Source organism: Anoplopoma fimbria, chromosome 6 (assembly GCF_027596085.1).
Source record: "Anoplopoma fimbria isolate UVic2021 breed Golden Eagle Sablefish chromosome 6, Afim_UVic_2022, whole genome shotgun sequence".
Lineage (NCBI taxonomy): Eukaryota > Metazoa > Chordata > Actinopteri > Perciformes > Anoplopomatidae > Anoplopoma > Anoplopoma fimbria.
The window spans coordinates 14,992,166-15,006,416 of NC_072454.1; the positions used below are offsets into that span (position 1 = coordinate 14,992,166).

Sequence of the window (14,251 nt, forward strand, 5' to 3'; positions counted from 1 at the left end):
CTTAAGATAACATTTCATTCAAATTTAGTGTCACATTCCATTTCAATGTTCATACTTTATTATGTTTTACAGATAGCACAGTAGGATATAAACAGACAGGAGACAACCACATTCAACACTCACACAGAGGATCCTCCCAGAGAGTAGCTTATATCATGGTAAAAGCCTTTTTAGTGGCAAAAAACAATCAGGGCCCCTTTTTAAATGATCTTTGGCAAACCTGAGGGAAAACAATGTTTGGAGACAGCTTTTTAATTCTTATGTTTGTGGTAGTTTGAGAGGTGTCTTGTTTCTGGTTACGATTCATACTTAATCTGCTAAAAAGGTCTTTAAGAGGAGTAAAGTGCATGAAGAGATATATTCATATTTCAAAAGCAGGAAGGAGATTTTTCTTTTTGCTGGTTGTTTTCGCTGTTTATTAACACCTGCGTTGATAATAAGTTCAGCGAGTTGTCAAAACAGACTTAATTCTTATTCTGTGACTTTACTTTATAAGGCCACTGAGCTACGAAAAGTAATGAAAGTGACTGACCTCTACTGGGTTTCTTTGTCTGAGTCTAATAAATATAAGAAAGTTTTGAAATAGGAATGAATAATCAAGCTTTTAAAAAGGCCAGTATGTTTTATCACAAATGAATAGCCTCATTGATAGTGAGCTTTTGTAATGTCCAACCACACATGGATGAGACGCCTCTGACAGCTTAATACGAGGAACAATGTACTTCAACCACAAAAGCATAGGCAACAAATCTGAATGCAGCAACCACAGGGGAAGCACTTTAAAAGGAGTCAAATATCTAAATATATTCCTTTATAAGAAACACATCACAGTGTTCTTCCTCTTGCCTGTGCAACCCTGGAGTGTGTCTCGCAACGTAAAGCATGGCAGATGAAGTCTCCAGCCTCTATAACTTTGGTGAGGTTCACACCCTAGGAAGAAAAACATTGTAGCATCAATTAAAATGAAATGTCTTCAAGTTGATTTTGTCTCAGCACAAAAAGTCAGCTTAAAGGGAGGCTGTTCATGAATGTAAATGAATGTGTGCAACAGGTGATAGAAAACTGAAGTGTAGTGAAAATATCCCACCAGCAGGGGTAAGGATTGTTTTATAAATTGTCCCTGAGACGGGGCGTGCAACACCGTGGGCCTGTGTAAAACCACTGATATTATAAAATAAACATTTACAGAGCAGTATGTTTGCAAAGCGATCTGTTTATGTAAATAGGCTCTGAGAGATTGTTGAGTTAGGTTGATCTGTTGGGATTATAGAGACATAAAATACAAAGTGCACAGTGAAGACATACTTACAGTTTCAATGCCCATGCCATGGAGCATGTAGAGTACATCCTCTGTTGAAACATTGCCAGATGAACCCTGAGCGTACGGGCAACCTCCCAGGCCAGCTACTGCAGAATCCACCACACAGACCCCCATCTGCAAAGGACACACAACAGAGACATTCAGCCTCCTCCACACAGGCTTTACCTCAGGTACAATTTGGGAACAAAGATCCTTGTTCTGTTGGATTGTTCTGCCCGCTGCAGCGTGTCTTGCCAGGGCTGCGGCCGTGTTTTACAGCTGTTCAGGAGAATTGAGGGCTTATGTCCTGAGGATGAGTGGGCACAGAATGTCCCGCAGCATGGCTTAGTCATCCTCTTTGTCAGCTTAAACCACCAGCACCACATAATTACGGCCCTGTTCGAACAGAATATTTCATATGTTTCTGATTCTCCGGGTTACTCATGTTTTTACAGCACTACTCTACCCTTAACCATGCGGATTCACTTTCTTGCCACATGGAGAAGACATTTTTTTAACTCGGCTGGACGGTGTCCTCTTACACCGTGCCAACAATACAGGAATTGTAGCAATAAAGGTGCAGTTGCTAGAAATAATCATAAATGTCAAAAATAATTTCACTGATGACCCTGGTTACAAATGTTTCTGTTCTCTGGTGGTGGTGCCTGCAAGAGATTCATTTTGAGGTTTGTTACTTGTTTGGCTCTTTGGCTGCTTACAATCAACATAGCTGATACATTTTGTGGGAAACTTTTATGTCTTCTTTTCTTTTCTGCCAACAATAATCTCTTCCATCGGAAAATGAATGATGCGTTTTCAGTTGTTTTTCTGATTTAATACTTTTGTTGGATGGCTTATTTTACTGCTTTTGTTTTGATGTTAATTCTACAAATAGAGTTGATTCATATATATATATATATATATATATATATATATATATATATATATTATATATATATATTTTACAATTTCTCTCAATGTACGTATTACATAAAGAGACAAAACTGCAGTTCTTGCCATTTAAGTGTCTAACCTTAACACGTATAACCTTTCTTTGTTTTCACACCAAACAATTATGAAGCCAGACCTTCAGTTTTTCAATCATTACGGACTAAGGTCTTGGGATGTTTTCCACATGTCCCTGGGATCGTCATGAGAATATTAAAGATGTTTTCCAGCTTCCGTGGCAAAGCCAGATGTCAGAGGATCCCACAGTGAGAGAAAATTAACACGCTGATCCCCTCAGTGGCGTCGGGTCATGAAGGACTTTCACCCCATGGAGCAGAACCAAGCAAGCTGAATTAAAATAATCTATATTGCCTTTTCTCGAACAATGCTGCTAATTGGTTGCTTTTCCTCCAGACAAGAACCTACTTCTTTCAGGGGCTGTCTGAGCCAGCCATAATTGCTGTTTGTGTTGGCAGGGGAAGAGGAGGAGGAGGTGGGGTGGAAGGAGGAGGAGATCTACTCCGGTGTGTGCAGTGCACGAGATTTCCAGACCTTGGGTAAAGCCAGAGCAGGATATTATACTAGGCAGATTTTTTTTTGTAGTATAAACACAGAGTTGTTATCTACCATGCCAATCCTCTCGCTTTCAGCGGCTAACATTGTAAGGCCAGGGGTCCTCAGCATACTGTTTCCGAGAGGAACAAAACGGACCCTTCAGCAGCATGCCCTATTCCTCTGGACACTAATCGGCAGGAATTGGTGGTCAGCAGCTCGAGCTTGCCAATGCTCAGTTCGGTTCACACTGCCCAGAAACCAGATGTGCACTCAGTGTTAAAAAGCCATATTCAGTGAGCTGCGGCCGTATAAAAACAATACATTCCTGGGTAAAGACACAGTGCATTTTCTAACTCGCATGATTTGGGATAAGCTTGTTGACATTGTACACTCCGAGTGGACGAGGCTGAAGATGGACAGGCTCCCATTTTTGGTTTTATAACTGCGTCAGAGCGAGAGAAAGAGAGAGCGTTCATTCACTGAAAGATATGAAGCAGTGATGCTTTACCCACTGCTGCATAAACTGAGAAGCTGAAAGAAACTGTCACAGATCCAGTGCTGACACATATATCACCTCTTTCCAAGAACACATAAATAAGCTCGCCACTGGATCTGAGTGGGCAGCTAGGATAAATACAAACCAAATCAATTATATTTTTACTTCATGATGTATTTGGGCAAAGAATAATAGAAGTATAATCACATCTTTCACATTCCATACAAAACTCTTCATGGCTTACCGGGCTCCATGAATGTAAAACAACCAATAACCATGACAATCCTAATAGTCTTAATATAGAAATCTGTTTGGTCGGTAAAAGTTAAAGAGCATTATCAGATCAAACCAAATTTAACTAAATTACCCCCAAAAGGAAAGTAATTTGGTTAGAGCTGCCAAAGAGAAAAATCCATTACAATTAGACAATCCATTAAAAATAAATACAAATTGGCATAGACAAAGACTGTGTTGAATGCACCTGTTGCCCCCATTCTCACTGACATGTCATAGTAAAAATATCACTATAATAATAAAAAATATATGCAATTTTAAAATACTCGAAGACTGTGTGTGTGTTTTTGCTTCATGCATCCTTTGCATTTGTTTGAAAGATTATACTTTGGTTGTTGTTTGAGATGTTTGGTCTTGTATGAGTCTGTTCTGTAATGTTTATTTACTATATATTCACCCTTTTAAGCTGTATACCTTTTATCAAATGTTTTGGTGCTGTTTTGCATGGTTTTATTTAAGTCTTACAGCTTTTTCTTTTAATTTATTACATCAACCTCTCTGGGAGCTGCAGGTGAAAAGCCTTAAAGCCAGTTCTACATCATATAAATGTTAAAAATTGTGTGTTGACCTTGATGCGGAAATGAATAAAGTGAAGTAACACTTAACCATTATTATATATACGTTACAGTAAAACTATTATAGTCTGCACTTGTATTTTGTTTTTATGCTTTCCTAGTTAATTCTGTTAATAAAATGTATTACTTTTCTCAATATTTTTGGTGATTTTATAGAATTAGATTTTTAATTTAAACTATGCAAATTTGAGTGTGTATAATAACTTAATTTGTATTTAATTATGTGGGTTTTCCCCCGGAAAAACAGCACTTCACCGCTGACAGGGAATAATGGTGATCATAATGATGGTGATGATAAAGATCAGATAAATGTCATGTCATAACATTATAATATCAGCATCTGTCAACGATAAATCAAGGAAATACAATACAAAGTTATACTTTACTACTTCCAGTAGATCTTTGACTGTTAGTAAAACAAGTCATCGACTTTGCACAGCCCATCATGGTTGAAGGGTGCCTCATGGACAGAGATTAATGACAAAACTGATGATGAATGTTATTACTAGCAGGGAGCTCAAGTGTGAGTACAAACAGGTTACACAGTATTCCCTGTCTGCTGCGGTACACAATACAACACAATTGCGGGTAGGAATAAATAATTTTTCTTGCCAAGCCTGTGAAATCTAAGTACATACGTTGTCATTGTGTGACCTGCCAGGAGTAGGATTGTAACAAAGCCCCCCCCCCCCCCCCGACCTCCTGAGAAAAAAAGAGAAAAGGTACAAAGACTGAGGAATGTCTTTATCAAGAACAAAAGAGGTGACTCAGGGCTGACAGCGCTGGGGGAATTCATTTCTCTCCCAGTTGGTGGTGTGGACTTCTGGCACACTAATGAAAAGCTATGATAAAATCTTTCATTTCCATCTTGTTTATGGGTGAGCAAATGGTGGGCAAAATATCCCTGGCTGCTATTATTTTTTGTGGCCACGGGGCAGCTGTGATGAATCATTCTTAATATGATCCACAGAGGAATTAAACCGTCCCTCGGCACTTTTTCAGCCCGCCATCCAAAGTCAAGGTTAATTTAAAAAAGATATTGTTCTTTACACGGACATTGTTTAGCTTTTCTTCAGCACGATGTTGCTGCAGGGTCACAGATGAATAGCACAGTTGATAATCAAGAGAAAAGTATAAATATTAAAGTAAATCAAACCATTATTAATTCCAAATACAATCAACGCTTTACTGTGTTTTGTGTCCTGACAGAGATGACTATGAATCATGTTTTAGTATTGTACTGAGAGATGTTTTGGTGCAGGCAATTTTTATTTGTTTAATTGTAAACGTTTTTTACAATTAACACCTAAATATCAGCTATCTCAGGTTATAATACTATGAACTACCATGCATTCATTTGGCATATATTAAGTAGACAATAATGCATTAAGAGAACAGTTACAGTTAGTGGAAAACACCACCTATATATGTGGTAACTCATTATTGTATTTACAAGTATCAACATTAAGGTGCTTTTTCTTCAGTAGGAATGTAACTGTTGTTAATTAAATGTTTCCAGGTCTTAAAAATAGATCTTTGTTATAGTGTTACCACCACGGTAATTATTAGACAATTCACACAACTAAAAGGCACAGAGGATAATTATCTTCCGCCAATCAGCTATTTAAAAGTGCTATCAAAGTTTCTAGAGTTGGGTCTGCAGCTGCAGCGCCATTCATCATGTGCTCGGCAGCGAGCGAATGAAGGGATCATTTTCCACTGGCCTTTAAGCACAGCATTGTCAGAGAGTTCAACAGCCAAGCGACAGATGAGTTAGGAGCCCCCCAGGGCCCTTCTATCCACCTAGCTCTCGGTCGCTTTGTCCAACAGACACTGAATAGGTGAGCCTTTGTGCTGACCCCCTCACATCTGTTGACCCACCCAGCCCCCAATGAGCTTCCTCCTCTGCTATGACAATGTGCTCCAGAGAACTGATACAGCCATATCTGCGTTACCTCTGTTTTATGTCTGGATTTATGTCAGTTTTACACTAGCTACAGGAAAATCTGTGAAAAAAACCCTGACGAGAGCTCTTCCACAGAGATTTACAACCTAATTACATTTTTGTGAGCTGTGTATAAAAAACAGGGTTTATTACTGTAATAGTCCGTGAAGTTTCTTTTTTCTTCACTACAACACACGTGCACTGTGTCAGAAGGGCCCATTGGAAATATCTTATGTTCATTAAGATTCTGGGACTTTTTTTTCAGTGGGCAGTTTGTGAATCATCTTGCTTTGTGTGGAGGCTTAGATCATGTTTCTTAATGTCCCTCTTCCTTGTTGACTGATGGTTCCTGTGTTTCTGTGTGTCCCATTGTAACCTACACATTTGTTTTGTGCGTTCTTGATACTACCCAAAACAGAGGATACATTCATAATGTCGTAAAGTGACATTCTGTCATTACAGCTCAGGGCAGATTCTGGTTTACAGTCAGTTTCATAAACATTTGGACAGTGATACATTGTTTTACACCTCATACTCAAAATTACAGTATTTAGTTAAGAGGAGAATGTCAAAAGCATTTTTGAGATTTAAATTAGAATCAACACTTGTATGTGTAATATCTAAAACACTTGAATTTGATATGATTTCAAACCAACATGGACAGAATAAATGACCATCAGTCTAATTGAACATTTTGATGATAATTTATCATAAGTTTGCCTGATTCCAGTGGAAAATAAGCATTACTTGTGCTTTGCTCTTTGCTCTAAAGAATAAAGAAAATAAGCTGTCTTTGAATGTACTATAACTTCTGCCCTGAAATAGTCTAAAAAGATGGATTGGGAGAAGCTTAACATACGATTATCCCCAGCAGGAATAATGATTTAAAGCCTCAGAAAAGACTTGTGATCTCTACAGTGTTGGCAGTTACTTTAGGAAGTTGAAAGATATCCTGGAACACGAATGACCACCTCAACTTTGCTTCCACATCTGGTTGCTCCTCTTCATGAGTAAGAACATTGATTTATGTAAAGGCTGGGCATTTATCCATAACCGGCTTGCGGTTCTCCACAATAGTGTTCATAATCATCATAAGGAGAAAGATGTGCATGTGAAGGAGAAGATGCCCAGAGAATCCCAAACCACTGCAGAAACTAAAGCTGTCAAATAACATGAGAGGATGCGTGGATCGAGAGGATGATGCATTACTGGCCTCTTCTTGTACAGAGGAGAACTCTTGAGGTAAATGGGCCTCCTCTTCTAACAGTGCAAGCATTTGTAAGCCCTCTACAAGAGAAAGTACAGGTATTTTTAACATCCCTTACACGAAGATCAGGATGTCTTTTCATACTTTTTCTTCTCATAAAAGAGGTGTGATTCATGCTTTTCCCTCACAGAATTATAGGGGCTCATGTCTTCCTTTTCTTTAGAGAGACCTAAAAATAAATTCTCCTTTTTACAGCGATCAAACATTACTTCACAAAATTTGCAGAGATGTCAGGTCTCTCCTTCACTCTGATTTTTAAAAATGTCTGTTTGATGTCGGCCAGGTTATGAGAATTTTCGAACTCCTTCCTCTGCATTTCCCAGAATTCACAAGTCCCTCCACCCAACTTTTTGAGCAGTCTTGGAGCCGTTCCCCTTAATTTTAAGAACTTCCAGAAATGCCAGGTGCCTTGAGCGATTAGTAAGGCAGCACAGTCTTGCCAGAGAGAGCAGCACCTTGTAAACCTTTACCGCAATTGCATTTAGAAAGATGGATGGATCGTCATTAATCTGGGTTTGGGGTGTGTGTATTTATAATTTTTTTTATTTTGCTTTCATTGTTGATGTTTATGTCTTTTGTGTCTAAGGGCCCTCGTTAAAATGAGATTACTCTCAGTGTGTATCATTGGGGCTTTAAATACATTTAAAAGGGACATTTTGGGGTGTGTTCATCTTAGTTTTTACAATCATCCTTTACATATTACCATTTTAATAAAATAACTATGAAGGTCAAGTCAAAGTTGAATAAGTTGATGCAGCTTTTCAAAATCCGGTAAATGGTATTGATATATAGTTTGGATAATGTCATGTATTTTTTTGTCAGTATAATAAAAGCAAGTCCATGTTTGTAAGTATTGACTGAAAAATTAAGAGCCTTTTTCACCGCTATTTCTGCTACTTAAATATGACATAAACACACTTCTTCTGCTACAGGTGATAATAATTATAATAATAATAATGATCATGACATTAATAAATCAGTATGGTCAAAAGTAGTAGTAGTAGTTGTGAGATTACTCTTAATTCTATAAGTTTTGAATTCTTACCTGAAGTGCAGTCAGGATGTTGGGGAGTGCCTGCCCATAAGTGTCATGGCAGTGAACTGCCAGAGCGGTGGTCGGCACCTCGTTCATCACACTCTGCAGCATCTTAAACATGGAGCCTGGTGTACCAACACCGATTGTATCCCCCAAGGAAATCTCATAGCAGCCCATTTCATATAACCTCTTTGCCACCTAAAGAATAGTGAAAATGTGGTAAAATTATTATCATTATCGTTACCAGGAAATCATACAGGAAAAGAATAACCTTAACCAATGTAATCTTCCAGTACATGTGTCTAAAAAAAATGATTTTGTAAATGTGATAACATATCATATATAATTTCTCTACTGAATGTTTCAATAAAGATGAAAGTAAAATAAGAATGTAAAACCTTTATCTCACCTGAGAGACTTTGGAAGGTTCAATGTGTCCCTCGTGAGGGCATCCAAGGGCACAAGAAACATATCTGAAAGGGGAGGTTTGTGAGCATTTTAAATGTGTTCATGTAACATTCGATAACATTTGAAGAACTATAAAAAACTGATGAACTGTTGTGCATTTAACAGCAATTCATGGCAAAATGGAGACCTTAATGCTGCTGATTATTCCAGTATTGTGGTTTCTGTATTCTTGATAGGATAAGAAGGTTGCTGTTGATTCTTATGTGTTTTGTTATCTTGTCTTTTCATCTGTTAGTCAGTTAGATATCTCAAAGGCATACACAAAGATTTACATGAGCTTTGTTATAAGATCAGTGATTAGATTTTGGTGGTGATTTAGATCTTAAATTTGATGCCATTCGTTAACTATCATAAAGGATTTGGCACTGGGAAAGGAACAGTGTTTGCACTAACCCACTGATGTTTTCATGTTTTTTGATAGAGAGGTTCATATTTTCTAAGAAAACATTACATTTAAACTATATTCAGTAACCTACCCTGTTTGGTTTGTTTTAAAATCCATCTGGACTTGTGGTTCACTAATGCATAGATATAACCTGGTGTACATCTGGAAGTTTGCTATAAAGCTATCATTAGGGAAATGTGTGTTTTCTCCTTCATATAGAAACTGTAGTATTTTCAACTGTTATCATTTGGAGTAAAAGAAAACATTAGATTTGTGTTTTTTCGCTCATTTTTAGTGACAATTGATATACAGAATACTTACCCACGGACTGGAATTTGTCGCTCTTTGGCAGCTTTAATGACTTCCTCAAACCTCAGCATGCTTTCATCAATAGAGCAGTTAATATTCTTTTTACTGAAGGTTTCAGACGCTGACCCAAACACCGCCACTTCAGTAGCACCAGCTGCAACCTTACAACAGGAGAGAATAATGAACTTGTTAAGCTGTTTTGATCTCTGTTTTGCAAGTGCAAGTATTGTATCTGGTAAAAAATATGAATGTATGAATGTAGTGTCAAATAGTTGGTTTATAGCAGAGATCATCACACTGAATTGAAAATGAATGCTTACAGCGTCCTGAAAGCCTTGCATGTTAGGTGTCAAAACAGGGTACCGAACATGAGGTGCTCTCTGGATTCCTCTGAGTACATCAGTGTGGTCTGCCATCTAGATGAATGGAGGAAATGATTGATGTAGAACAATAAACCTTAAACATCATCTGAGAATTCATCATCCTGCACAAATGTTTTCATAAGCTTGTGCAGCAGACATTCCACAATGAACAAAATTACTTTTTTTCATTTCACATATCTCAGTAAGTAAAATGGGTTCAAAGTGGTTAATGTTTGTTCTTTTTTAGGAAGTAAATAGTGTAACAATTTATGACAGGGAATGAGAGGGTGACTATATGAAGGGTATCTTAAAATACGCTTTCACAAAGCATCTGAGGGTCCAACAAGGACGCTAGAGGAGCAGAGTTTCCTCAGTAGTTATACAGACAAGAAAGAGACCCTAATAAATCACTCGGCACTCTTTCGCTGTGCACAAAGAAGAGTTATTACCTGCGGTACCCACTTTGAAGAGACAAAGCTGGTGGCCTCGATCACAGGCAGGCCTGTTCCTGAAAGCATGTCTATCAGCTGGATTTTCACCCCTGTCGGAACAATTTCCTGGAGAACAATGAAACTGAAACTGCTCTTTCTGGATTTGATTCCGCTCAAAGATGGGAGGTACAACAAGTAGATATCTGGCTGATTTTTTGCTACGCTGCTTGCCAATCACATTGCTATCTATGTTCACATGCAGAGTCTTGCACTTGCTGAATACTTTGAGATTTCTCTAAAAAAATATACAATAATTCTTATAACACATTGTGGGTAAAAAAAATAATCCCTGAATCCCCTGCAATATGTAAAACTGCACGTGTGTAATAACGAAATGATAAAGCAGTGACACGCTAAGCAGAGAATACTAAGCCAGAAGTCGTGTCATCTTTCCTATTCAATTTCAAAGAAAATGTGAAACATATGCTCCTGGCAATTATGGCACACATATGTTATTGTTTTATGTATGAAAAATGGGGGTTTCCCAGGGTGATCATGCATAGTAATATAAAACAAGGCTGCATATTTATACATATAAATAAGATCTGTGACTGAAATGACAGTGTATAATTTACCTTTTCATTTTGAAGTCCATCTCTTGGCCCAACTTCAACTATTTTAACAAACTCTGGATACTCATGTCCAGTAATGGTCTGGAAAAATATCAAAGAGAAACAGAAGAGAATCAAGAGAAGTTTTCACTGAACACAAGCAGTCAATCATCCTTTTGGCAAGGGATGCTCCGGGACATGTTATTTCTAACATGAATAACTGTCTACTTCAAAGCCAGATGAAAACCTAAAACCAAAACACAAGCCTGTCATGTCATTAGGACGCAAACTCAGGATATGTCTCATAGAGGGAAGACTGGAACAGAAGGTGAGGGCAACTCCATTAAAACCACATGGGGATATTCTGAGGATCAGGGTATTTTTCTGGTCTGAATCTTGTAATTCTAGAGAATAATCCCTTATTAAATGTAAACATTAGTTCCTACCAGAGATTTAAGTATATCGAAATGTATATACCTTTAGTAAGCTTCTTTAACAGAGTGACTTTAAAAAAAAACAGCACCAAGCTGTCAAAAAACTGCTGCCCTAAAGTTATCCGATCGAGTTTTGTCCACTAAGATGCAGAGAAACAAAACAAGCTAACAAATATGGCAGCTAGCTAATTAAACTGTAATAGCTAATGGCTGAAGTGTTAGCAAACGGTGCCTTCTTCAACATCCAGCAGACATGGAGCAGGTTTAGCACTAATTTGGAGTCGTTTTTCTGGGTTAAAAAAATATATAACAAAAAAATGCTGCATCAGTAATACTGAACATTAAGTAAATATGTGTATTATAGTTAACATAACATGCTTTCGAGTAAGATTTTGAACACATTGCTGTAACTTGTAATATAGTATGTTATAATTGTAGTTATTGAGGGAAACAATTAAAAACAAAGACTACAGGCATTGATGAGAACATCTCAGACACAGCCATTCAAGAAATGTGGGGCCCATAATACCAAAACAATGGGCTATAAGAGGCTAAAAAACCAATGTAGGCCTACTGTAGTGAAGTTGCTTCTTGAGTGATTTGATTGGAAAATATCAAATCTATTTGAAGCTTAGCATGTGATCAGTTGTATCCAAATGTAAATAACCACTATGGGCAGTCTGTTTTTCCACTTGCAATAAACAAATAAGCTATTCTTCTTGTTCAATTATTATCAAATATTCCTGTTAAGGCAGCCTACTAAAACATAAAAACTGAAGCATCTAGCCTGCATCCTTTAAGATAAATACTATCCACCTTTCTTATTTAGAGCAATGCATCCTTACAAATGCAGTAATACAAGTACAGCAAAATGTCCATTGAAGAGGACATTGCATAAGCAGCGTGCACTGCAGAATAAGCACTGTCATCTGTGGCTGGCTGCTGTGCATCCTCTCCTCTCTGTCATGAAAGAGTCATGTGGCAGAGCATGTGCAGCGGATTAGAAACAAGAAAAACGCCCACCTTCTCCTCCAGCAGCCAGCTTTTCAGCCATGGGTAGTCCTGGATGAGTTGCTCATAGCTCAGGCAGTGCTTCACTGTAGCGGGTACGTTGCCCATCCGAATGGATGCTCTTCAGCCTGCTGCAGCTCCGCGTCCACCGAGACCTGCACAGACTGCTGCAACTAATATAGCAAATTGGAGCGTCAATATGTTAATGCAGAGGCCTACCGATGATGGAGGGTCTGGCTGCATGAGGAAACGGAATTAGAGGACGGCTGCTGACGATGACTCAGCAGTTGCCATGGCAGCCACATCCCTACTCTTGCAGGGAGGGAGTCAAAACAGAGGGGTGGGGGGGGGATGGAGACTGAGAGAGAGGAAATGGTGTGAAACAGAGTGGCAAATGGAGCGATATGGGAGATTAGTACTGCACTTTAGATTGGGAATTCTTGTGGAAGCATTTTGAGGAACGATATAATATGTGCATCCATAAAGGGATATGCAGGTGCAGGGCATAGAAAAAAAAGATACTATAGGGAAAGAATGTATAAACAGGATAAGAACGGAGCACTTTCTTCCCTGCGGAACTATTTCAACCAGTATTTACTAAAAAGTCTTACAGTTGATGTTTTATATCTTGGTTCATTAAGATTAGATAGACATTCAATTCCCTGTTCTAGTGAGAATGTAAGGCGTCAGTAAAACAGGCTGCTTTTGATTGATCTCTTGTGACCTGAACAGTTGAAGGGTTTCCATTGCCAGACGTGCCACTGCTGCCAATGTCAACTGCATGCTGTAATAAAATCCCTTGTTAAGTCAGGGCAACATTTACCAGAGAAAGAGCCATTCTTCTGAACCCAGATGTTAACAATAGAGGGGCTTAATGAAGTCCTAGCATTCAACCATCTCACCACGCTAAACTGCTCGGTGATGAGAGACCTCTACCCCTCTCTCAGGGGAGGAGGGCGACTCATATGATCAGCCCTGAAAAAGCCTTTAACTTCAAGGTTGATGTCTATCAGTTGCCACCCCCTAAAAAAAGTTGTATTGGCTCTAATCAGTCATACATGGTCCTCTAAGGTAGAAAGAAACTATGCAGCCAACTTAAACGGTTGAATGATGAATAAAACAACTTTTTAAATCAAAACTGTAACAAATGTCATTTATTTTTTTGTATTCTACCTAGTGTGAGTTATATTTGCCTGAAAATAATTAATTTTTAGAAATGATTTCATGGTTTCAGTTGTTTTTAGGGCTTTAAATACATTTCAGATGTCGGTAAATCTGTGCTTTGGATGTTTCAGAGCCCGGAAATCATGAAAGCTGCAATTTTGCAGAAGCACTAAGTTTGGGCAAAGTGGGCTAGCATAGTGCACAGTGTTGGTTATATGTATGTTGAACCTTTAAATTAATATGATGGGGAACTAGATATTATGTACAACAACAACAATCAGTTCCCGTAACAAATGTAATTCATTATTTGATGTCAGTTGTCAGAAAAAGTTCCTTTACCAATGGCTCTTTTTCAATCAATGATAACTGCATCAACCAATTAACCCTAACTGGCCTTTTAACATTTCTTCTTTCAAGGAAACTCGGCAGCTACGGTTTATCTTGACAAATACCAGCTGCAGAGGGTCACTTTAAAGAACTGGCCTTCAGGGGCTTTCCTGCTTGTAGGAGTCAATGTAATGCAGGTGAGTGGAAACTTTAAAGTCTAACATGGTATGTAAGGGGAGGAAGGTTTGACATTCTACACAAAAATAATACTACAGAACATGTAATCCGCCATGTGTTTGAAAGGGAGAAATTGCTTTTTTGTTTTAAAGAAAT

General features: G+C 38.2%; 1 protein-coding gene across 1 annotated transcript; it reads right to left on the reverse strand.

The window, feature by feature from the left end:
- Positions 1-825: 825 nt before the first annotated feature.
- hmgcll1 (3-hydroxymethyl-3-methylglutaryl-CoA lyase-like 1) lies at positions 826-12,535 on the reverse strand. The gene is made up of 9 exons (XM_054599673.1): positions 12,440-12,535; positions 11,007-11,084; positions 10,390-10,497; positions 9,899-9,994; positions 9,591-9,739; positions 8,826-8,889; positions 8,426-8,614; positions 1,310-1,435; positions 826-930 (listed from the first exon to the last, which is right to left on the reverse strand). Exons 1-9 carry the CDS (start codon positions 12,533-12,535, stop codon positions 826-828), a joined length of 1,011 nt encoding a protein of 336 aa, XP_054455648.1.
- Positions 12,536-14,251: the final 1,716 nt, after the last annotated feature.

Bases quoted from the DNA above. Each gene is read 5' to 3' on its own strand.
- hmgcll1 (XM_054599673.1), bottom strand. From the start codon at position 12,535: ATGGGCAACGTACCCGCTACAGTGAAGCACTGCCTGAGCTATGAGCAA. The intron at 8,615-8,825 runs GTGAGATAAAGG...ACTATTCTTTAG, and splicing joins AACCTTCCAAAGTCTCTCAG to GTGGCAAAGAGGTTATATGA. The intron at 1,436-8,425 runs GTAAGAATTCAA...TGTCCTTTGCAG, and splicing joins ACATCCTGACTGCACTTCAG to ATGGGGGTCTGTGTGGTGGA.